General features: G+C 36.3%; 1 protein-coding gene and 1 pseudogene across 50 annotated transcripts in view; one reads left to right on the plus strand and one right to left on the minus strand.

Moving 5' to 3' along the window:
* The window catches only part of CEP63 (centrosomal protein 63), a 124,668-nt gene that overhangs the window by 15,819 nt on the left and 83,326 nt on the right, over positions 1-25,523 (plus strand). For all 50 annotated transcript variants that reach the window (XR_012430715.1, XR_012430716.1, XR_012430714.1 and 47 more), the window contains one exon: positions 6,445-6,622. Coding sequence is in view for 45 of the 50 variants with exons in the window: in XM_074031083.1 (XP_073887184.1) it covers positions 6,445-6,622 (178 nt within the window). In the remaining 5 variants the exon portion in view is untranslated. The remainder of the gene's footprint in view (positions 1-6,444; positions 6,623-25,523) is intronic.
* Positions 10,235-11,108, minus strand: LOC102131188 (developmental pluripotency-associated protein 4 pseudogene; annotated as a pseudogene).

Raw genomic sequence — 25,523 nt, forward strand, 5'->3', positions numbered from 1 at the left:
AGTTTATGGATATTAGCCCTTTGTTGGATGCATAGTTTGCAAATATGTTCTCTCATTCTATAGGTTGTCAGTTCACTCTGTCGGTAGTTTGTTTGTTTGTTTGTTTTTCTGTGCCGAAGCTCTTTAATTAGGTCCCAGTTGTCAATTTTTGTTTTTGTTGCATTTGCTTTTGAGGACATAACTTTTTGAGTCATAAATTCTCTGCCGTGGCCAGTGTCCAGAAGAGTATTTCCTAGATTTTTCTCCTAGGATTCTTACAGTTTGAGATCTTACATTTAAATCTTTAATCCATCTTGAATTAATTTTTGCATATGGTGAGGAGGTGTAGGGGTTGAGTTGCATTCTTCATACAATTAGCCAGTTTTCCCAGCACCATTTATTGAATAGAGTATCCTTTCTGCATTGTTTATTTTTGTCAACTTTGTTGAAGATCAGTTCGTTGTAGGTGTGTAGCTTTATTTCTGGTTCTCTGTTTTGTTCCATTGGTCTGTGTGTCCATTTTTGTACCAGTGTCATGCTGTTTTGGTTACTATAGCATTATAGTATAAAGTAAGGTAATATGGTGCCTCTAGCTTTGTCCTTTTTGGGTAGGATTGCTTTGGCTATTTGGGCTCTTTTTTGGTTCCATATAAATTTTAAAATAGTTTTTTTCTAGTTCTTTGAAGAATGACAATAATTTGATAGGAATTGCATTGAATCCATAGATTGCTTTGGGCAGGATGGCCATTTTAATTGTATAGATTCTTCCAATCCATGAGCATGGAATATTTTTCCATTTGTTTATGTCATCTTTGATTTCTTTCAGCAGTGTTTTGTAATTCTTTTTGTAGAGATCTTTCACCTCTGTGGTTAGATGTATTCTTAGGTTTTTTTTTTTTTTTTTTTTTTTTTTATGTGTGGCTATTGTAAATGGGATTGTGTTCTTGATTCAGTACTCAGCTTGAACATTATTGGTGTATGGAAATGCTACTGATTTTTGTACCTTGATTTTGCATTCTGAAACTTTACCAAAGCTTGTTTATCAGGTCTAGGAACATTTTGGTAGAATTTTCAGGGTTTTCTAGGTAAAGAATCATATCATCAGCAAAGATAGATAATTTGCCTTCTTCTTTTCCTATTTGAATGCCTTTTATTTCTTTCTCTTGCCTGGTTGCTCTGGCTAGGACATCAAGTACTAGGTTGAGCAGGAGTGGCAAGAGAGGACATCCTTGTCATGTTCCAGGTCTCGGGGGAATGCTTTTTGACTTTTGCTTATTCAGTATGATATTGGCTGTGGGTTTGTCATAGATGGCTCTTACTATTTTGAGGTCAGTTCCTTCGATGCCTAGTTTGTTGAGGGCTTTTAACATGAAGGGATATTAGATTTTATTGAATGTTTTTTCTGCGTCTGTTGAGATTATCATATTGTTTTTGTTTTAAATTCTGTTTATGTGATGAATCACATTTATTGATTTTTGCCTATGTTGAACCATCCTTGCATCCCAGGAATAAAGCCCACTTGATTGTGATGGATTATCTTTTTGATGTGCTGCTGGATTCAGTTGGTATTTTGTTGAGGATTTTTACATCTGTGTTTATTAGGGATATTGGTCTGTAGTTTTCTTTTTTTGTTGTTGTATCTTTGCCAGATTTTGGTATCGGGGTGATGTTGGTTTCATAGAATGAGTTAGAGAGGGATCCCTTCCCCTCAATGTTTTGGAATAATTTCAGTAGAGTTGGTACTACCTCTTCTTTATATTTCTGGTAGAATTTGGCTGTGAATCTGTCTGGTCTGGGGCTTTTTTTGGTTGGTAGGCTTTTTATTACTGATTCAATTTTGTAACTCATTAATCTATTGAGGATTTCCCTTTCTTTCTGGTTCAATTCTGGGAGGTAGTGTTTTCCAGGAATTTTTCCATTTCCTCTAGATTTTCTAGCCTGTGTGCTAGAGATGTTTATAGTAGTCTGTGAGGATCTTTTGTGCTTCTGTGGAATTGGTTGTAATGTCACCTTTGTCATTTCTGATTGTATTTATTTGGATCTTTTTTTCTGTTAATTTAGCTAGCAATTCATCAATCTTATCAACTGTTTATTTCATTTGTTTTGGTCTCAATTTTATTTATTTCTGCTCTGATTTTAGTTACTACTTTTTTTCTGCTAGCTTTGGGTTTAGTTCTTATTTTTCTAGTTCCTTTAGATGTGACATTACATTGTTTTAGGTTGTTGACTTGAGATCTTAATGTAGGTGTTTAGAGCTGTAAACTTCCCTCTTAACACTGTGAAGAATTTTTTGATATCTGCCTTTGTTTACCCAAAAGTCATTCAGGAGCAAGTTATTTAGTTTCCATGTATTTTTGTGGTTTTGAGAATTCCTCTTGGTATTATATTTTTATTCCACTGTGGTCTGAAAAGATGCTTGGTGTGATTTTGATCTTTTTTTTTTTTTTTTTTTTTTTTTGTCCTTGTACTGTTTTGATGTAGGCATCTATTGCTATAAACATCTCTCTTAGCACTGCCTATGCTGTATCCCATAGGTTTTAGTATGTTGTATTTTCACTTTCATTTGTTTCAAGACATTTTTGCGTTTCTTTTTTAATTTCTTCACTGACCCAGTGGTCATTCAGGAGCATGTTGTTTAATTTCCACGTATTTTTACAATTTCCAAAGTTTCTCTTAATCTTGATTTTTAGCTTTTTTCCATTATGGTTTAAGATACTTGATATGATTTTGATTTTAAAAAATTTGTTGAAACTCGTTTTGTGGCCTAACCTATGATCTATCGTGGAGAATGTTCTGTGTGCTAAAGAATGTATATTCTGCAGCTGTTAGATGAAATGTTCTATAAATGTCTTTAGGTCTGTTTGGTCTATAGTGTAGAACAAACTGGATGTTTGTTGATTTTCTGTCTAAATCACTTGTCCGGTGCTCAAAGTGGGGTATTGAAGTCCCCAATTATTATTGTATTGGAGTCTGTCTCTCACTCTTTAGCTCTAATAATATTTGCTTTGTATGTCCGTGTGCTCTGGTGTTGGATGTATGTATATTTATAGCCTGTGATATCTTGTTGCTGAATTGATCCCTTTTCATTATATAATTACCTTCTTTGTCACTTTTTTATGTTTATTTGACTTAAAGTCTATTTTGTCTGATATAGGAATAAGTACTCCTGCATGCTTTTGGTTTTCATTTGTGTAGGATATTTTTTCCCATTTCTTCATTTTCAGTTTATGCGTGTCTTTACGGATGAAGTAAGTTTCTTTTAGGTAGCACATAGTTGCGTCTTGCTTTTTATCTATTCAACCATTCTGTATCTTTTAATTGGGGAATTTAAACCATTTACATTCAGGGTTGTTATAGATGGGTAAGGACTTAACTCCTGTAATTTTGTTAACTGCTTTCTGGTGCTCTTGTATATCCTTTATTCCTTTCTTCTTCCTTTATTGTTTACCTGTATAATTTGGTCTCTCTCTCTCTGTTTTTTTTTTTTTTTTTGTGATAATGTTTGATGCCTTTCTCTTTCTCATTTGTGTTTCTGCTTTACCAGTGAGTCTTACACTTTTTGTGCGTTTTCACGATAGCAGGTATCATCCTCTTGCCTCATGATGTAGGACTCCCATATGCATTTTTTGTAGAGCTGGTCTAGTGATGATGAATTATCTCAGTTTTTTGCTTGTCTGGGAAAAACTTTATTTTTCCTTCATTTCTGAAGGATGGCTCTGTTGGGTATAGTGTTCTTAGATGCCAGTTTTTTTTGTTTGTTTTTTCTCTTAGCACTTTGAATATATCACCCCATTCTCTCCTGGCCTGTAAGGTTTTTGCTGAGAAATCTGCTGTTAGTCTGATGGCAATATCCTTATATGTGAGGAACTCACAGAACATTTGATATTTTTCTCTTGCTGTTTTTAGAATTCTGTGTCTTTGACTTTTGACAGTTTGACTATAATGTGCCTTAGAGAAGACCTTTTTAGGTTGAATCTATTTGAGGATATTTGAGCTGTCTTTATTTGGATATCTATATCTTTTGCAATAATTGGGAAGTTTTCAGCTATTATTTTGTTAAATTGGTTTTTTGTTCCTATGCCCATCTTTTCTCTTTCTGGATTTGCAAGAATTTGAATATTTGGTTACTTTATGGTCTCCCATATGCCATGTAGGCTTTCTTTATTCTTTTTTATACTTTATTCTTTTGTTGTTGTTGTCTGATGGGGTTATTTCAAAAGGTCCATCTTCAAGTTCAGAAATTCTTCTACTTGTTCTACTCTGTTGTTGAAACTCAATTGTATTTTTAAATTTCATTTGTAGAATTCTTCAGTTTCAGGATTTCTGTTTGGCTCTTTTTAATGATATCCATCTCTTTGTTGAATTTCTTTTTCAGAACATACATTGTTTTCCTGATTTGTTTTTATTATCTGTTTTCTTGTATCTCACTGAGTTTATTTAATAACATTGTTTTGAATTATTTTTAGGAATTTCATACATTTCCTTTTCTTTAGGATCTGTTACCAGAGAATTATTGTGTTCCTTTGAGGTGTTATTTTTCTTTCCTTTTTCATTTTTCTTGTGTCCTTATATTGATTTCTGTGTATCTGGTGTAATAGTCACTTCTTCCAGTTATATGGATTGGCTTTCATAGGGAAAATTTTTTTCCTGTAGGTGTATCTATAATGTTGGTCAGGTAGGGTGCTTTGGATTTGATTCTCAGTGGGTGCAGGAGTGTAGTTTATATGATTTTTCCAGCCATAATCAGTATCATTGTTTTCTATGAGTTCTTCAGTGACTTGGACTGTAGTGGTTAGTGGAGGCTATGGCAAGACTCTGCTGGGGATAGGGACACCAGGCAGACTGGTCATCACGTACCAGTCAGTGATGGCAGTGGCAGGCGGGATGGGCCTGTCCTCAGGCTTCCCAGATGGCATGCACAGGCACCGGTGGTAGCAGGCAGGGCAGATCAGTCCCCAGGCCCCTGGATGACATGCACAGGCACCAGTGGTGGCAGTAGTGAGTGAGGCAGGCCTCTCCAAGGTCCCTGGATGATGTGCATAGGTGCTGGCAGTGGTCAAGGTGGGTTTTTTTCCAGGGCACCTAGTGGTGGAAGGAGGGGCCAGGCCGATCACCAGTGCCTCGGACAATGTGTGTGGTAGTAGTGGTGGGCCCCTAAGTGGTGTGTGTGGACTCCCAGTGGTAAGTTTTCTTTTGACCTTAAGCTTCTCACTGCAGTTTAAAAAGCTTATCTGAGTTATGTCTCTGACCATATTGTGCTTTGGGTACAGAAGCAAAAGTGTTGAGCAAAAGCTAAGTTGATCCATGTCATGGTCACAGTATTTTGGGGGGACTTTGTTTGGGTTGTTTGCCTCATCACAGCAGTGTGAAGCTAGGTGTTTGCCTACATCCTATCTTGAATTTTCTACTCTTAAGAAGCAAAAGTACAAAGGTTCTGTCACACTAAGGAAAGGTGGTTTTTGAAAGTATTTAAGCCTTACTGATAGCTGTCTGTTGCCATTTCTGGAAACCTGTTTGAATCTAGTATGTCCGTGTCCAGTTCTGTTTCTCAGCAACATCTGGCATCTCCTGAAATGCCAGGATATCAGTAAGTTTACAATAGTAAGGTAGACTACAATAAGTTTCTGACAAAAAGATGGGCAGAAATGGTTGAAATAAATCTGGCTGAAGGATGAATTTCTTGAAGCAGCTCTTAAAATTGTATTATCACTTTCCTGCATGATAGTCTACTTTCTTCCAAGGCTTTTTCCTTTAGCTAGATGAAAATGTGACATATAGGCTTGTCTGGATCCTTCCTGAAAGCTTCCCTAATATATTACAGAGGCGCTTGTTAGCTGTGGCAGCCTGGCTCCACAAACCAGACTTAAAACATCAGTCTTGTGCCTAACCAAACAACTTGGGCTTTAGGTTGGCTATGAGGGGAAGACAAGATATTCTGTGAAATAAGTAATCATCTTAATATGAGCATTAAAAGTAAAAGCTTAGGCTGGGCACGGTGGCTCACACCTGTAATCCCAGCACTTTGGGAGGCTGAGGCCGGGCGGATCACCTGAGGTCAGGAGTTCAAAACCAGCCTGGCCTACATGGCAAACCCCATTTCTACTAAAAACAAAAATTAGCTGGGCATGGTGGCGCATGCCTGTAATTCCAGCTACTCGGGAGGCTGAGGCAGGAGAATTGCTTGAACCTGAGAGGTGGAGGTTGCAGTGAACCATGATCGTGCCACTGCACTCCAGCCTGGGCAACAAGAATGAAACTCTGTTTCCAAATAAATAAATAAATAAATAAATAAAAGGCAAAAGCTCAGAAATCCTATTATTTGCTTCTGGTAATTTATTAATTGACATTATTAATGTCATTTATTTACTTCAGGTAGATTTACATCTGCTATATGTTTACAGGAAAAAGATGAAAAGCCACTTGAACATATCTTCTGTTTTCTTAATGATCTGTTCTTCTTTATAGGGGATTTTTGACATCGTGTGAAGCAGAACTACAGGAGCTCATGAAACAGATTGACATAATGGTGGCTCATAAAAAATCTGAATGGGAAGGACGGACACATGCTCTAGAAACTTGCTTGAAAATCCGTGAACAGGAACTTAAGACTCTTAGGGGTCAGTTGGATGTGACACATAAAGAGGTAAAGCTATTTATTTGTTCTTCTTTTTGATATTTTTATGTTGTCTTTTATATTAAATGTGTTTCTTAAATATTTGTTGAAGAAATAATTTGTATACCAAGTTAGTTTCTTTATTGTTTTTTATTATACTTTTGCTGTTTTCTTTTAGAAGAAAAATTCATTGTGAAAATGTGTAAGAATATTAGCATTTATTTCAAGGATCATTTTACCTTGGTTACATGTAATATATACATAACTTCTTTTTTTTGTTTTTTTTTTGAGACAGAGTCTCGTTATGTCGCCCAGGCTGGAGTGCAGTGGCCGGATCTCAGCTCACTGCAAGCTCCGCCTCCCAGGTTTACGCCATTCTCCTGCCTCAGCCTCCCGAGCAGCTGGGACTACATTAGCTGGGACTACAGGCGCCCGCCACCTCGCCCGGCTAGTTTTTTTTTTTTTTGTATTTTTTAGTAGAGACGGGGTTTCACTGTGTTAGCCAGGATGGTCTTGATCTCCTGACCTCGTGATCCGCCTGTCTCGGCCTCACAAAGTGCTGGGATTACAGGCTTGAGCCACCGCGCCCGGCCCATAACTTCTTTAAGAAAGTGTAAAAGGGTACCACACATTGTTTGTCTAACCTTCATCATATTACATGTTCATATTAACATTCACTGAGTTTCATGAAACTTGCTTTTGGCTTCACTGTGTGGCTAGTATTACACAACAAGTTCCAGATTAAAGAATTTGCCTCTTTTGGTTAGATTTGAAGTAAAATTAAGAGAACCCTTTAAAAAAAAAAACCATGTTTACCCATGTTGAAAATTAGGGGAGAAGAAAGAAAAGAAGAAAATAAAAATTACCTGCAGTCCCACCACTCATTGATATTGGTAATTTGGGGGGAAAGTTTAATAATATTTGCTGGTTGCCTTCTCATAAATTTAGCTGGTAAATTAGGAGGAGTACTCTGGATATTGGAAGGGAAGTAGAAAGCATTTATGTGTGAGGGTTGCCTCTTAATTTTTGGTGTGGATGTCAATCTCAGAAGGATTGGAAGAGTTAGAGTTATAGGGGAGCACTGGTCCCATTTCTCACTCTGAAGACCTTTCCTACCAGTAGGATCACCATTCATTAAGGCTGTCATCAGCTTATTCAGGTACACTTCTGTGAATGGTACACACTGAAATTGTGATTTTGTTGAGAAAACTTATTAAGAATACTTTAGAAATGTTTCCCATAACAAGGAAAGAGTTTGACTTGATAAAAATGTTATTACGCCTACCCAGAAAATTTCTCCTTGGTTGGCCATTTGTACTTTTGGTCAAAGTAGTACATGGTAACGCTGACTGTATCAAAGTTTTCTGCTTATGCTGTTTGCTAAATTGCAATTAATTTAAAATTTGAGTAGACCTTTGAGAATATATTTTTAAATTACACACAATGCAAAAATACAGAAGGTGATGCAAAAGTACAGTGAATAATCATGTTTGATTTTTAAAAAATCATAATTTAGGCAGGGTCAGTGTTCCTTTTATGGTAGGCTACTTAGCTAGCACTTTGTTTCTCCTAGGGCAAAACAAAATTCTGTTTAGCAAGTTGAAATGAAAGTGGTTTTCTGGTTGATAAATAGATTGTTTATTTTGTTAGAAACTCATTAAAGAATTGTGATTATGATAATATTTAGTCACTGTGATGCTAAATTTGAACTTATTCCTGTGGCTTAGTTTTAATGTCATGGGCATTATTTCCATTACTTAATGCCCTCGACATCAAAATTTCTCTTAAAGAGAAATTCAGAGAGATTAAGGGATTAAATGGATAGATTCCATGGTAAGGATTTGAAGATTTTAAGTTTGGCCTGGGGACATACAAGAGATTTAGAATTGCAGTTGTCTGGTCAATTTGCTACTTCATTGATTGGGCTGCTGAAAGTTGATTAAGTTTCTAGAAGTAGGTTTCTGAAGATAATCTAGTAATGGGAATCTATTCCATAGAATTCGTGTGGGAGATTGTGTTGCATTACAACACTTCTTTCTTTCTTTCTTTCTTTCTTTCTTTCTTTCTTTCTTTCTTTCTTTCTTTCTTTCTTTCTTTTTTAAGGAACAAATATGTTTATTATAGTGCTGAAAAATTATGACCACCAACAACCAGTAAAGGGCAGGAAGGAACAACACTATGAGATCATGAAAATGTCTTGCTTCTTGTATTAGTCTGTTCACATTGTGATAAAGAAATATCTGAGGCTGGGTAATTTATAAAGGAAAGAGGTTTAATTGGCTTATAGTTCTGTAGAAGCATAGTGGCTTCTGAGGAGGCCCCAGGAAACTTTCAATTATGGTGGAAGGCAAAGGGGAAGCAGGCCTGTCTTCACATGGTGGAGCAGGAGAGAGAGAGTGAAGGGGGAGGTGCTACACACTTCTAAACAACCAGATCTCAGGAAAACTCACTATCACGAGAACAGCACCAATGAGGAAATCTGTCCCCATGATCCAGTCACCTCCCACTAGGCCCCACTTCTAACATTGGGGGGTTACAGTTCCACATGTAATTTGGGCAGGGACACAGACCCAAACCATGACTTTTGTTGACACAAAGTCAACAAACTTTCTTCTCTTGCTTTAACATTTTTGGGATTCTTTCCCAAACCTATTAAGTAATCATGATGGTTACAAATTTTCCAGTTCTACCACTCTTTCGAGTGCATTATTTTTATATCTTCATTAAAGGGGCAAAGCAAATCCCCTACTTGTAATAATAAGACAATATTGGAGACTGCCATTAAAACACAGGACAAGTAAAAAACAGATCTGTTCCAAGACACACGGGACTATCAATTTAGGAAATACACAGAAAATTAAAAGTTAAACTCAGTTGGATACATTAAATATGTGCCGCTTTTTGTATGTCAATCATACCTAAATAAAGTGATTTTAAAAGCAAATGATTCAACCTGTACCACCAACAGGTTTTGAATGTATATACATTTAATATGTATTTATGAGTGGAGAACAACCTTAAACATTTTAAACAGCAGAGATACACAAAACAATTTTAGGTGGAAGTAATACAAAGTGCCTTGTGTTTCTGTCCTAGAATCAAATCATAGAAGTCTCAGGTTATTAATAAAACAAATATTGTTTTGAATATTAAAAATCATGTGTTTTGGGGAGGGAGAGAATTAACAGCCTTTCTCTGCCTTAAAATACTTTGCATTTTATGAAATTTACAATTGGAATGGAGGCGCTCCTAGAGTTGTTGGTATGCTAGGGAGGGAAATTGAGCACAGGAGCAAACTACTGTTTCTTAGTGCTCAGCTGAAGAAGTTTTCACTTAAAAGAGCTGTTGAAGTCATTTCTATTTTAGAAGTCTAGTATAAATGACTTTTTCTATGTATTAACTAGAATTAATGGTAATTTGTGAAATGTTTTATCATTTTTAAAAATTAGAATCTATATCTCAGCCAGTGAAGCAGCAGACACTACTGCGTGTCATCATCTAACACCTGTAGTCCACCAGTCTGCATGGACTGTAAGCAGGTGTGGAGAGAACCAGAGTTCACTTATCAGCAACATGACCATGGAATTGACTGTTGAGTCTTTCTACTATTAATTACCATATATGTGCCTTTTTTCTGGTATTTTATTCCCACTGGATGCTTTTTATTAAGACCTTATACCTGTGAACACATTTGGAGCACAACTTACTGTCTTTAAGGTGCAGGTGGAAAATTGGGAGGCAGTAAGCAAGAAGAGTGCACTCACTCTCCGTTCTTACTCTTCTGGAGCCCAGGCTTGTCTAGCATGAAACTGGAGGTGAACCCAACCATCTGTATCTACAGGGAGACTTCTCCCATGGTCTTCTCTTGTGGAGATTCCTCTGCCTCTGGTGTCCCACCCTGGCTGCAGTTCTGGCCCTGGAGGCCAGCAAAGCACCTGGGGTAGAAGTTGTCTTACAGCCGTATTAAATTCTTCAAGGAGAGCAGCAGACTCTTCCACGGCAGGCAGCACCCCCCCCAGGAGGAAGAGCCACCTCAGGAGGATGTGTCTCCTCAGAACTTTTCAGGGATGTTTACCGCTTGTCCACCTTTGATTTTTTTTTTTTTTTTTTTTTTTTTTGTAATGATTTCCGAATTCTGGCCTCTTTCGCTGTGCTAGGAATGTCCTTTTGTTTTGGGTAGGCGAAGGCACACGGGTGCTTATGTGCATCTAATTTCTGGCCTTTGGTGCTCAGCTTTAATTGTTGGCACCAGGGACACAAAATGTCCTGGCGAATCAGGTTAACGGGTAGCAGTTTAGAGGGTAATGGAGGGATTGGTATCTTCTGAGGTTTTAGGTTGTTGTCACTGAACTCTGCCTTCCTCTTTGGGCAGAGCACTTTGTCACCTTTGACAGGTATTTTCATTTGGTCCCCTTTGCTGATGTTCCTGGCAAAGCAATTGTGCTTGGTTAATTAGAAGTTTGCTGATCTTCTTCCCTTGACTTCTCTGTGGAGTTCTACTCTTTGCCTTTTTGACTTCTCCATACTCAGAAAAGAGGTGGAGATTGATAAAATTTTTCCAGAATCAAAACACTTCTTTCAAGTATGTGTTATAACACATTCATACTCCGATTTGAGCAGTATATGATATAGGAACTAGAAAATAGGGCTTTATGTTTTTGTCATTGTATTAGTTCATTCTCTCATTGCAATAAGGAACTACCTGAGACTGGGTAAGTTATGAAGAAAAGAGGTTTAATTGACTCTCAGTTCCACAGGCTGCACAGGAAACATGGCTGGTGAGGCCTCAGGAAACTTAATCGTGGCCTAAAGTGAAGAGGAAACAGGCACATTTTCACATGTCAGAGGAGGAGACAGAGCAAAGGGGGAAGTGCTACATACCTTTGAACAACCAGATCTCGTAAGAACTCACTATCACAAGAACAGCAAGGGGGAAGTCTGCCCCCTGATCCAATCACCTCCCACCAGGCCCCTCCAGCACTGAAGACTACAGTTCAACATGAGATTTGGGTGGGGACATAGTCAAACCACATCAGTCATTCTTATTTGTTTGAAAAGTACAGACCTAGAAGCAATCAGTCCTACGGTGTAAACCACTGCTAATCAAATGACAGGTCCATGATGAGATTAAAAGCTTGCACCGGAATGTAAATCAGTGTATATCCATCTTTCTCTGAGAAAATTTTGCTTGTAAGAATGTCAGTTACACTGAACGGTGTGTTTCATGACATACTTGATTTACACTTTGCCTCAGGCTTCTTATGCGGGATTGCTGTCTGTGAATAACTTCAGCCCACCTGCAAATCATACTTGGTGGATCACTAATATAAGCAGCTTATTTTGTAAGTTAAGGCTTTCTGTGTTTCTGGTTACAGTGTTGGCACTGGGTTGGTTTTAATGGACATTCCTGCAGTTATTATCTTCTAGCTCCCTACAGGGCAGGTTGACTTTATGAAATGAGTAAGAAATTTGGAGTCCTGGCCCTGCCTCTTTTCAGCTGAATGGCCTTGGACAAGTAGCTTCCATCATTATTAGCATTTAATGTTCCTGAACTTTTCTTCACCTTTAATATTTATACTTGTCACAGTAAATAAAAAGAAAAATAATTCTACAAGGCTCATAAGAAAAAATAGTAATCTTCCCCACCCCTCTGAACCTAGGATTCTTACTTCTGTGAGGAGTAATTTCAAGCCTTTAACTCTTTCTTTTGGCATTTTCTCTATGTTTCCAAGGAACCTTTTTTACTGCTATATTTTCATTTATAATTTTAGCTGTTTAATGACTTGGTACTATGAAAGATGAGGGGTTTTGCTGTCTTACATACAATTATCATCCCCTCATCCTTCCAGGAGTGTATATCTTAATTTTTTGTTAGATCAGTATTCAGCATTTATATCATTAAAATGGTAAATATTATTCACAGTTGAGTCAGGTAGTGTAATAAGCAGACTTGTTTTTTGTACTGTTTTTTTGTTTTCCTGGAAATTACTAATTGTCTCACTTTCATTTGGTTTTTTAAACATACCTACCATTGATTGTTTCTGAACTCTCTGACACAGGTGTAAATCTTCTGTCGTTGTGTTTAGACATGGCAAGTAATCTGTCCATTTTCTTTTCTTTCATTTCTTTTCCCTGTGAAGACATCTCTCCTGGAGCTTGCCATTCTCCAATGTGCATAGGTTGCTTTCAAGGATATAGCTGTCATCATGAGAACTCCCTTCACCATTATTCTGGAAGTTTTCTGTGCTCCTCTATTTGTGTTTCTTTGCATTCTCTGTCACCATATTTATATGTTTACGTTTCCATTTTGATAGAGCATAGTTTTGAGATCTTGTATATCTGAAAATAATCTTTATTCTGTTTTCAGGCCTGATTGGAAGTTTGACTGGCTGTAGAAATCAGCTTTAGAAGTAAATTTCCCTCAGGATGTTTACAGTTAAATATGAATTATTTCAGACTTTAATTTTTGGTAATGGCAGAGTAGGTAATTTGGGCCAGTCCACTCACTGAGGACAAATATTACGTTAGATTTAAAAAAATTTTGGCTTGAAGCAAAATGCTATCAGGATGGTGAACAATTACCAGGCTGGGATCTGGGCTGGGCAAGAGGTTCAGGGAGGTGTGTCCAGGGTTTGGGGCCATTATTAACTGAAAGTAAAGAAAGCAGCCAAGAGGATAAAAGATTGAATGGTATTTTTGATAACTTTAAGGGGCTAAGGGTCCGTGATGGTTCTGAACGCCTCCTCAGTTTGGCTAAAGACCCTGAAAGGCTGCATCCTAGGAGTAAGGGTGGACCAGAACAGGCCCTCTTGATAAAACCACTCAGCTTCAAACATCTAAATCCCTGAAATCAGTTTAAATTAAACTTAAGAGTGCTACTGTCCCCAGGCATCTCCAAAGTGCTAGGGCTTCCAGGAACCTGGAAGAAGCAAGTGTAAATTTTCTCCAAAGGAAAAATTACCATTCTAGGTTTCAGATTATTCAAATAATTTTGCAAATATAATGCTTGGTACTTGCTCAGAAAATAACCTCAGACAACATGGACCAGGAGACAAGACAACACAAATGAAAAATAGTAGAAGCAGCAGAAGATAGAAATAGACCCATGATAAATCTAGATATTTGTCATCATGCACACAGATTACAATTACAATGTTTATTGCGTTCAAGGAGCTGAAAGATAAGCTTGAGCATTTCAAAAAAGAATTAAAAACCGTAAAAATAAATTAGTGGAAATTTTAGAACTGAAAAATAGAATGACTGAAATTAAGGGCTTAAAGATTAAGGGATAATTAGTGAACTAGATGATGTGACAGAAGAAAATGTCTAGAATAAAGCACAGGCAAAATGATAGAAAATATGGATGAAAGGATATGAGAAAGAGGATACAACAAGAAAGTCTAATATACGTGTTTTTGGAATCCCTGAAGGAAAAAAAAGAATGAGAATGGGCACAAGCAATATTTGAAGAGATAACTGGCTGAGATTTTGCCAAAGGTGAGGAAGGCCATGTATTTAAGAAGTCCAAGAATCTCAAGCAAGATAAGTAAAAAGAAACAGTTACCATGGTTGAAAACTAAAGACAAAGGGAAAAATCTGAAAAGCAATCAAAGACAAAAAATATTATCTACAAATAGCTCTTAACAGTTGACTTGTCAGCCAAAAAAGTGAAAGCCAGAAAACAATAAAATATCTATAAAGAAAGAACATGACTTTTTCCTCTACCGAACGAGAATTCTGTATCTAGAATAACGGTAAAATAAAGACATTTTCAGATGAACAAAAATTGAGAGAATTGGTCACAAGCAGATCTGCACTAAGGAAATATTAAAAAATGTTTTTTAGGAAGAAAGAGAGTGATCCCAGATTGACCCTCAGATCTGCAGGAAGAAATGAAAAGCAGTAGTAAATTTATGGGTGAATCTAAATGAATATTGATTGTACAAAACAATAATAATAAATGGAGTTTTGCTGTGTTGCCCAGGCTGGACTCAAGCTCCTGGGCTTAAGCAGTCCTACCTCAGCCTCCCAAGTACCTGGGGCTACAGGTGCACGTCACTGTGCCCAGCTAACGGTAATTGCCTTTTGAGTTTAACGTATATATAAAATTATGGTGGCAATGGTGTTATATTTAAGTCAGGTTGGGATAAATGGAATTAAAGTATTTCTAAGTCCTTGGGTTGCCTGGAAATTGGTAAAATTACTAATTAACATTAGACCTTGTTAAGTCACAAATCCATGTTTTTATCTTGAAACCATTAAAAATATATATTAGTAGAGAATATCTTACATGCTAATAGAGAAAAATGGAATGATAAAAAAAGTAATCAGTCCCAAAGAAGGCAAGAAAGAAGAGAAAAAGGAACAGAGCTTATTAGTACAAATATTATGTAACAAGATGACAGCTTTAAATCAAAATAGGTTTGTTAAATGTAAATGCAGTAACTGGCTTAATTAAAAGATTAAAAACTGTCGAACTGGATCAGATAAACAAATCAATTATTATTTAATGTTTATAGAAATACAAAAACATTGAAATTAAAAGGTAAAATATATAACATGCAGTTTGAGTAGAAAGATGGTATAACTATATTCTTATCAGAAAAAGTATAATTGGAGCAGAGGCCAAAAGCATTACTCAAGGTGAAGAAAAACACTTCATAATGAGAAAATGTGAAATTTCAGGATATGTAACTTTAGCAGACATTCTTTGTGCCCTGTAGTATGTCCTCTTTGCCTCCTGATTTCATTTTAGCTATTGCATATAGGTCCTTGTGCGCTGCCAGTATGTACTATAACGGGTTTCCAATCTTTTAGCTTCCTTGGGCCAGATTGGAAGAAGGATTGTTTTGGGCCACACATAAAATACACTAACACTAATGCTGGCTGATAAGCTAAAAAAGAAAAAAAAGAAAAAAAAAAAAATCTTGTGATGCTTTAAAAAAGTTCACAAATTTGTGTAGGGCTACATTCAAAGCTGTACTGGGCTGCATATGGCCCGTGGGCTATAGGTTGGACAAGCTTGTCGTATATTATGTTTCTCTGGGGCCTTGGAAAGCTGCTCAGATGAAATCTGGAAGTGTCAGGGAGTTTACACTCTTAGGTCTTAGGTGAAGGTTCAAGTAATTGAGGGACTAGGTGAATTCTCCAACTTCCCATCCCTCAGAGGGACGATTCTGAAACATACCATCTGGTTCCTTAGTGGGTTCCCAGTGGAATTCATCACCAGCTGCTTACTTCAGTAATATGCTTACTGTGCTCAATAGCATACCCTTTATTAGCTTTCCTTCCTTCTCTGCCTTGCTCTCCCTGTGTCCTCACTGTGCTTCCTGGGGTCACCTTCAGTTACCCTGAAGTCCGTGTCTCAGCCTACACTTTGCGGGGGGGACTCAAACCAAGATGAAAATATCTGAGTATCTAATGTAAATATCTAATTAAATAGTTTTAAAAGAAAATCCTCTTTGTCTTTTATCTGTATGTGAAAAGTGACAGAACTAGGAAAAAACAGATGAAGCCACAATTATAGGGGGGAATTTTAACACATTTTTCTTAGTAACTGATGGAATAAGAGACAAACATAAGAAAGAATATAGATTTGAACAGCATGATCAGCAAACTTGACTTAATTTATTTATATAGAATATAATACAACGGAATTTCAGAGTACACATTCTTATCTGGCACAAACAAAACCCTTACCAAAATTGACCGTATGCTGGGCCATAAAGTAAATCTTGATACAATTCAAAAGCTTGAAATCACAGGTATGTTCTCTGAACATACTGGAAATAAGTTAGAAAAAGATAACTAGAAAATCTGCATATATTTGGAAATTAGGACATGAAGTTCTGAATAATTCATGGATCAGAGAGGAAATCACAACGGAAATTAGAAAATACTTTGAATTCAAAATGGAAATACAACATCAGACTTACAGAATGCAGATAAAATATCTTGGAGGGACGTTTATAGCCACAAGAGCATATATTAGAAAAGAGGAAGGGCTGAAAATCATTAAGGTAATGATTCATCTCAAGAGATTGGGAAAAGAACTTGCTAAATTTGAAGAATGTAAAAAGAAGGACATTTTTAAAAAATGAAAGTAAAAGCTTGGAAGTGATATGACATGAGAAAACTTCCACAAGAAAACCGATGTAACTGTATTAGCATGAGACAAAGTAAACATCAAAGCCAGAAGCAATACTAAAGATCTAGGGACACTTAAAAATTATGAAAGGATCAATTACCCAGGTTGCTTTATTAATTCAATTCTATAAATATACAAAGAAAAATGGACAGAATTAAGGGAACAATTAAGTACGTGGTAATCATGGAAGACTTAACACATAGCTCTCAATTAATACAACAAGCAGAGAAAACCTCAGTTAAGGTGAAGATTTGATCAAGATTAACAAACTTAACCTAATTAACAAACTTGACCTAATTAACCTAAATAGAACATTGTACCTAATAACTGCTGAATCCACATTCAAGTGAATATGGACCATTTACCACTACTGCCATAAAGCATGTCTCAACATATTTCAGAGGATTGGAGTCATGTTTTTTGACCAAGGTGGATTTAATCTAGAACTCAGAACAATGAAAGACAACCAGAAAAATCCTCAAAAGCTTGGAAATTAAGCAATATGCTTCTAAATAACCCATGAATCAGAAGAAATCACAATGAAAATTAGAAAATATTTTGGACTGAGTGATAATAAATATGGTACGTATCAAAACTTGTGGAATGCATCTAATGTGGTACCTAGAATGTTAGCTGTGTGTGTATACATATAGCTACATTTTATACATTTTATATATAGCTAAAATTATATATATTAGAAAGGCTGAAAGTGATCTAAGTAGCCATTTCAAGAAAAACAAAAAAGTCCCAGCAAATTAAAACCAAAGAAAAGAGAAAGAAAAGATATAATAAAGATAAGACAGAAACTAATAAAATAGAAAACAAATGTATAAGAGGATGAACAAAGCTATTCTCCTTGAAAAAAAGTAATTAAATTGATAACCTTGGAAAGACTAATTAAGAAAAAAGGGGAGAATAACTAATGTTAGCAATTAAAATGAGAAACCATAATAGAGCCTCTGAATAGTAAAGGGGTTATAAAAAGATACTATGACCATGTACCTCCTCCCCGCAGTAAAACATTTAGATGGAATAGAAAAATCCCAAGGAAAGCACAGCATACAAGAAAGGTTGAAACATGTGAACAGTACCCTATTAAATTGATTTTTGATTGTTCTGTTTTGAGATGGAGTCTCACTCTGTCTCCCAGGCAGGAGTGCAGTTGCATAATCTCGGCTCACTGCAACCTCTGCCTCCTGGGTTCAGGCGATTCTCCTGCCTCAGCCTCTCGAGTAGCTGGGACTGCAGGTGCGCACCACCATGCCCGGCTAATTTTTGCATTTTTTTTTTTTTAAGTAGAAGTGGGGTTTCACCATGTTGGTCAGGCTGGTCTCAAACTCCTGACCTCAGGTGATCTGCCTGCCTCAGCCACCCAAAGTGCTGGGATTACAGGCATGAGCCACCATGCCCGGCTAAATTGAATTTGTTATTGAAAAACCTGCTCATAGAGAAATCTCTTGGGCTCAATAGCCTTCATTGGTGAATTCTACCAGATATTTTAAGAAATAAGTAACACCAATTTTTTATAAAATATTCCAGAGAACAGAAGAAAAGATAAGATTTTCCTAACTCCTTTTATGAAGCATCATAATCTTCATTTCAAAACTTAACAAGGACATAGCAGTTAAGGAAAATTACAGGCCAGTCTTATGTGAATGCTAATATAAAACTGTTAGACAAAATATTAAACTAAATCCAGCAATATTTAGAAAAGATATTACATACTAACTTAGGTTTATTCTAGGCATTCTAGGTTGTTTCAACATTCATAAATCAATATAATTCATCACATTATCAGAGGAAAAAACACCATAGTTATCTCAATCTAGGAAAAAAATTTAATAAAATTCAGTTATCCATTTGTGATAAAAATATTAAAATCCCTTAGAAAATTAGAAATGTAAGGGAATTTCCTTAATCTAGTAAAATGGTATATAAAAAACTTAGCAGGTAGCAATTAATATAACCCATTAGAAGCTTTCCTTAAGAGATTGTGAATGAGACAAGGATGCCCAGTATCACCACTTTTTTTGTTGTTGTTATTGTAGTGGAGGTGTAGCTAGTGCAATAAAGCAAGAAAAATAAATACAAGATACAAGGATTAGAGAGGAAGAAATACCACAGTATTTAGCATGTGCTTTGTTGGTGTACACAGAAAACCCAAAAAACCTATGTAGACAAACTTAGAATTAACAAATGAAATAGTAGGTTTGCTGAGTTAAAGGTTAATATACAAAAATTTATTGATTCTTTATACCAGCAAAAAGCAATTAAAAATGAAGTTAAAAAAGATACCCTTGACAAGAGTATCAAAAAAACCACCAAATACAGTAAATCCAATGAAAGAGGTACAAGACTTCTATACAGAAACCTCTAAATTATGGAGAGAAATTGAAACTGATATAAATGGAAGAATAGATTATGTTCATGGATAGAAAGACTCAGTATTTTAAAGGTATTGGTTTCTCTAATTTTGATCTATTAATTCAGTATTATTCTAATTAAAACTCCAGTATATTTTAAAGTGAAAATTGACAAGGTTGTTTCTCAAATTTATATGGCAGTAGCCAAAACAATCTTGATGAAGATCAATTAAGGTGGACCACTTAGGGTACTAGAAAACAGGATTTATTAAAAACTATATTAAGACAGTGTGGTATTGCAAGGATAGAAAAACAGACCAGTGGGGCCGGGCGCGGTGGCTCAAGCCTGTAATCCCAGCACTTTGGGAGGCCGAGACGGGCGGATCACGAGGTCAGGAGATCGAGACCATCCTGGGTAACACAGTGAAACCCCGTCTCTACTAAAAATACAAAAACTTAGCCGGGCGAGGTGGCAGGCGCCTGTAGTCCCAGCTACTCGGGAGGCTGAGGCAGGAGAATGGCGTGAACCCGGGAGGCGGAGCTTGCAGTGAGCTGAGATCCGGCCACTGCACTCCAGCCTGGGTGACAGAGTGAGACTCCGTCTCAAAAAAAAAAAAAAGAAAAACAGACCAGTGGAACAGAGTAAAAGAGTCCCATAACAGAGATCCCACATATATGAACATTTGATTCATGACAAGATGGCACTGCAGGGTGGTGGGGAGTCTTTTCAATACATGGCACTGGACCAGCTGAGTAACAACACGCGGGAAAAAGGAAGATTTTGACTTCTAGTTTTATACCATACACCAAATTCAATTCTAGATGGATTATAAATTTAAATGTGAAATGCTGAAAATTTTCTAGACATAAGAGAAAGTGTCTTGGAGTAGGGAAAGATTTCTTAAAAAAAATGGTAAAAGGTTACTAATTTAGACTATATTGAAATAATAAACTTTTCATATATTTACAACATGTGACCAACAAAAGATAAAGAACATCTATAAATTATTAAGTTAACTGAGTAGAAAAATGGGCAAAAGACAAATAGTCATTTCACAAAGGAAGATATTAAAATGACCAGTGAGCATGTGAAAAGGTGCTTGGTTTCACAAGTTACTAGGAAAATGCAAATTATTTTATACACCAGAATGGCTAAAAGTTAAAAGACTAATAATACTAAGTTACTATAGGGGTATGAAACAGCTCAATGTTTTATCAAAAAGAGAACTGTAGTTTTCTGTGCAAATATTTACTTTCAATTTAAGTTTATTTTAAAAAGCAACAGTCAGTTCCCATTTTGAGTAGTAGAAAATATACATTTTGTGTATTTTTTCCCATGGGTATTCTGGATTTTTCCCCTTTGGACCTGAAAGTTTGGAAATGGTTGAACATGACTTAGCATGTTTGCTTTCTGCTTTAAACACTAAAAGTCCTTGTCTTTTCACATTTATCTTTTTACATTTACACAGAGTGCATTTGTATTTTTATACTTCGCTTATTTCTTTTATATTAATCTATTCTGTTTACATGCATATTTTTTTCCACTTTGTTTTATTCTAGAACTCTTGTAGTAGGAAGTACTAGAAGATCTGTGAATGTCTTAGTTTTGTTACCTTCATTAACAGCTAATATTCTCATTTCTGTTTAATGATCAGTGACTTAGTATTGCATAAGAATCAATAGTCTAACTAACTGTAAATTGAAGCTCTTATTTCTCCCTTTCAGTGTTACTGAAGTTTTATTTTCTGGGAGGGGGATATTGAATTCCATATTATTGTTTTTAGTGTTTTTTCAGAATCATTTTTCCGGAATACTTTTTTCCTTTTTGAGGATGGACTTTTTGCAGTTCACTTTAACTATGTAGTGTGTACAAATGACATTTCAGCCAGACTTGGAGGAGCTGTTCTGGCATTTTGATTTGCAAATCAAACATGCACTCTATCTTTTAGTCTCTTTTCATTGTATTTCTTCTCCTTGTTTCTTTTGGATCTGGTACTGTCATCTGCATATCTTTATTAATTAACAAATTTGCCTGGAGATCATTTTTACTGCTCCTTGTCTTAAAAACATTTTACTTCCTACCTTTCTTCTTATCAATAAACAGGATATATGTAATTTGGGATTTATCTAATCTGTTAGTGATGGATGAAAAGACTCAAAGTGCCAAGAGATCAGGGAAATTCAGATCAATCCAGGAAGGAGGAATCATTAGGTGTGACTCTCAAGAACAGGGATATTCACGTGGGTCACAGGGTCATTCTGGCAAAGCGTTTTCTTCTGGCTGTGGGTTCTCAAGGGATATAGGTGATTCTAGTGAAAGAAGAGAGCCAAATGAGAGTGATTGTGAAGCGTTGTAGTCAGAAAGGTGATGGTTTTCCTTTTTTTTAAATTTAAATTTTATTTTAAATTCAGGGGTACATGTGTAGGTTTGTTATATAGGTAAACTTGTGTCACGGGGGTTTGTTGTACAGATTATTTCATCACACAGGTAGTAAGCCTAGTACCCCTTAGTTATTTTTTCCTGATTCTCTCCTTCTACCCTCCAGTAAACCTCAGTGTGTGTTGTTCCCCTCTATGTGTCCATGTGTTCTCATCACTTAGCTCCCTTTTGTAAATGAGAATATGCAGTATTTGGTTTTCTGTTCCTGCAAAGGACGTGGTCTTATTCTTTTTTATGGCTGCATAGTATTCCATGGTGTATATGTACCTTATTTTCTTTATCTAGTCTACCATTGATGGACATTTAGGTTGATACTGTGTTTTTGCTCTTGTGAATAGTGCTGTGGTGAACATACATGTTCTTTCCGATGGAACAACTTAGTTTTTTTGGGTATATACCTAGTAATTGGATTGCTGGGTCGAATGATATTTCTGTTTTTATAACTTTAAGGGATCACCATCGTCTTCCACAGTGGCTAAACTAATTTACACTCCCACCCACAGTGTATAAGCTTTCTCTTTTCTCTGCAGCCTTGCCAGCATGTTACTTTTGAATAATAGCCTTTTGACTTTTTGACTTTTAAATAATAGCCATTCTGACTAGTGTGAGATGGTATTTCATTGTGGTTTTGATTTGTGTTTCTCTTATGATCAATGATGTTGAGCATGTTGGCTGCCTGTATGCCTTCTTTTGAAAAGTGTCTGTTCATATCCTTTGCCCAATTTTTAGTGGGGTGGTTGTTTTTTTCTTGCAACTTTAAGTTCCTTATAGATGCTGGATACTAGTCTTTTGTCAGATGCATAGTTTGCAAAAGTTTTCTCCCGTTCTATATGTTGTTCATTCTGTTGATAGTTTTGTTTGCTGTAAAGAAGCTCTTTAGTTTAATTAGATCCCATTTGTCAAATTTTGCTTTTGTTGCAGTTGCTTTTGGTGTCTTTGTCATGAAATTTTTGCCTGTTTCTATGTCCAGAATGGTGTTGCCAAGGTTATCTTCCAGAGTTTTTTTATAGTTTTGGGCTTTACATTTAAGTATTTAATCCATCTTGAGTTAATTTTTGTATATGATATAAGGATGGGGTCCAGTTGCAATCTTCTGCATATTACTAGCCAGTTATCCCAGCACCATTTATTTAATGGGGAGTCCTTTCCTTATTGCTTGTTTTTGTCAGTTTTGTTGAAGATCAGATAGTTACAGGTGTGCAGCCTTATTTCTGGGTTCTCTATTCTCTTCCATTGGTCTGTGTATCTGTTTTTGTACCAGTGCCATGCTGTTTTGGTTACTCTTGCCCTGTAGTATAGTTTGAAGTTGGGTAGTGTGATGCATCTAGCTGTGTTCTTTTTGCTTGGGATTGCCTTAGCTATTCAGGCTCTTTTTTGGTTTCATATGAATTTTAAAATAGTTTTTCCTAGTTCTGTGAAGAATGTCATTTGGTAGTTTAATAGGAATAGTGTTGAATCTGTACATTGCTTTGGGCAGTATAGCCATTTTAATGATACTGATTCTTCCTTCCATGAGCATGGAATGTTTTTCCATTTGTTTTTGTCATTTCTGATTTCTTTGAGCAGTGTTTTTTATTTTTTCCGTAGATCTTTCACCTCCCTGATTAGCTATATTCCTAGGTATTTTATTCTTTTTGTGACATTTGTGAATGGGATTGCATTCCTGATTTTACTCTCAGCTTGACTATTGTTGGTGTATAGGAGTGCTAGTGACTTTTGTACATTGATTTTATATCCTGAGACTTTGCTGAAGTTGTTTATCAGCTTAAGGAGCTTTTGGGCCAAAACTATGGGGTTTCCTAGATAGAGGATCATGTTGTCTACAAACAGGAATAGTTTGACTTACTTTCTTCCTATTTGGATGCCCTTTATTTCTTTCTTTTGCCTGATTCCTCTGGCCAGGACTTCTAAAACTATGTTGAGTAGGAGTGGTGAGAGAGGGCATCCTTCTCTTGTGCTGGTTTTCAAGGGTTTCCAGCTTTTGCCCATTCAGTATGATACTGGCTTTGGGTTTGTCATAGATGGCTCTTATTATTTTGAGGTGCATTTTTTCATTACCTAGTTTATTGAGAGTTTTTAACATGGAAGGGTGTTAAATTTTATCAAAAGCCTTTTCTGCATCTATTGAGATAATCATGTGGTTTTTGGCGTTAGTTCTGTTTATGTGATGAATCACATTTATTTGCATATGTCAAGCCAACCTTGCATCCTAGGGATGAAGCCTACTTGACTGTGGTGGATAAGCTTTTTGATGTGCTGCTGGATTAGGTTTGCCATTATTTTGTTGAGGATTTCTGCATCAGTGTTCATCAATGATATTGGTCTGAAGTTTTCTTTTTTTGTTGTGTCTCTGCCAGGTTTTGGTATCAGGTTGATGCACAACTTATAGAATGAGTTAGAGCGGAGTCCCTTCTCCTCAAGCTTTTGGAATAGTTTTAGCAGGAATGGTACCAGCTCTTCTTTCTACATCTGGTAGAATTCAGCTGTGAATCCATCTGACCCTGGGCTTTTTTGGGTTGGTAAGCTATTTATTACTGATTCAATTTCAGAACTTGTTATTGGTCTGTTCAGGGGTTCAGTTTCTTCCTGGTTCAGTCTTAGGATGGTGTATGTGTTCAAGAATTTATCCTTTTCTTCTAGATTTTCTAGTTTATGTGCATAGAGGTGTTTATAGTATTCTCTGATGGTTGTTTATATTTCTGTGGGATTAGTGGTGATATCTTCCTTATTTCTGATTGTGTCTATTTGAATCTTCTCTCTTCTTTATTAGTCTAGCTGGCGGTCTGTTTTAATTTTTTCAAAAAATCAGCTTCTGGATTTGTTGATCTTTTGAATGGTTTTTTGTGTCTCAGTCTCCTTCAGCTTAGCTCTGATTTTGGTTATTTCTCATCTTCTGTTATGTATGTCACTGCATGTGAGATGGGTCTCTTGAAGACTGCATACCAATGGGTCTTGATTCTTTATCCAGCTTGTCATTCTGTGCCTTTTAATTGGGACATTTAGCTCATTTACATTCAAGGTTAGTATTGATATGTATGGATTTGATCCTCTTATCATGATGTTAGCTGGTTATTTTGCAGTTTTTTGTGTGGTTGCTTTATAGTGTCACTGGTCTGTGTACTTTAGTCTGTTTTTGTAGTGGCTGGTAACGGTCTTTCCTTTCCATATATGGTGCTTCCTGCAGGAGCTTAGTTTGGCCAGATAATGAAATTCTGGGTTGAAATTCTTTTCTTTAAGAATGTTGAATATGCCTCCAATCTGTTCTGGCTGGTAGAGTTTCTGCCAAGAGGTCTACCATTAGTCTGATAAGCTTCCCTTTGTAGGTGACCTGATCTTTCTTTCTGGCTGCCCTTAACATTTTTTTCCTTAATTTTGACCTTGGAGAATTTGATGATTATGTATCCTGGGAATGATCTTGTGAAGTATCTTACTAGGGTTCTCTGCATTTCCTGAATTTGAATGTTAGCCTCTCTAGCTAGGTTGGGAAAGTTCTCATGGGTGATATCCTGAAATATGTTTTCCAGGTTGGTTGCATTCTCCCCATCTTTTCAGGGGACACTAGTGAGTTGTAGATTTGGCATCTTTACATAATCCCATATATCTTGGGGATTTTATTCATTCCTTTTCCTTCTTTTTTTCTCTATTCTTACCTGTCTTATTTCAGAAAAACAAGCCAGTCTTCAAACTCTGAGATTCTTTCCTCTGCTTGGTCTATTTTGCTGTTAATGCTTGTGATTGCATTATAAAATTCTTCTAGTGTGTTTTTCAGCTCTAACAGGTTGGTTATATTTCTTTCTATACTGTCTATTTTGTCTGTCAGTGACTGTCTTATTTCAGAAAGCCAGTCTTCAAGCTCTGAGATTTCTTTCCTCTGCTTGGTCTGTTTTGCTATTGATACTTGTGATTGCATTATGAAATTCTTGTAGTGTGCTTTTCAGCTCTATCAGGTTGCTTTACATTCCTTTCTATACTGCTGATTTT

The sequence above is a fragment of the Macaca fascicularis genome, chromosome 2, assembly GCF_037993035.2.
Source record: "Macaca fascicularis isolate 582-1 chromosome 2, T2T-MFA8v1.1".
Lineage (NCBI taxonomy): Eukaryota > Metazoa > Chordata > Mammalia > Primates > Cercopithecidae > Macaca > Macaca fascicularis.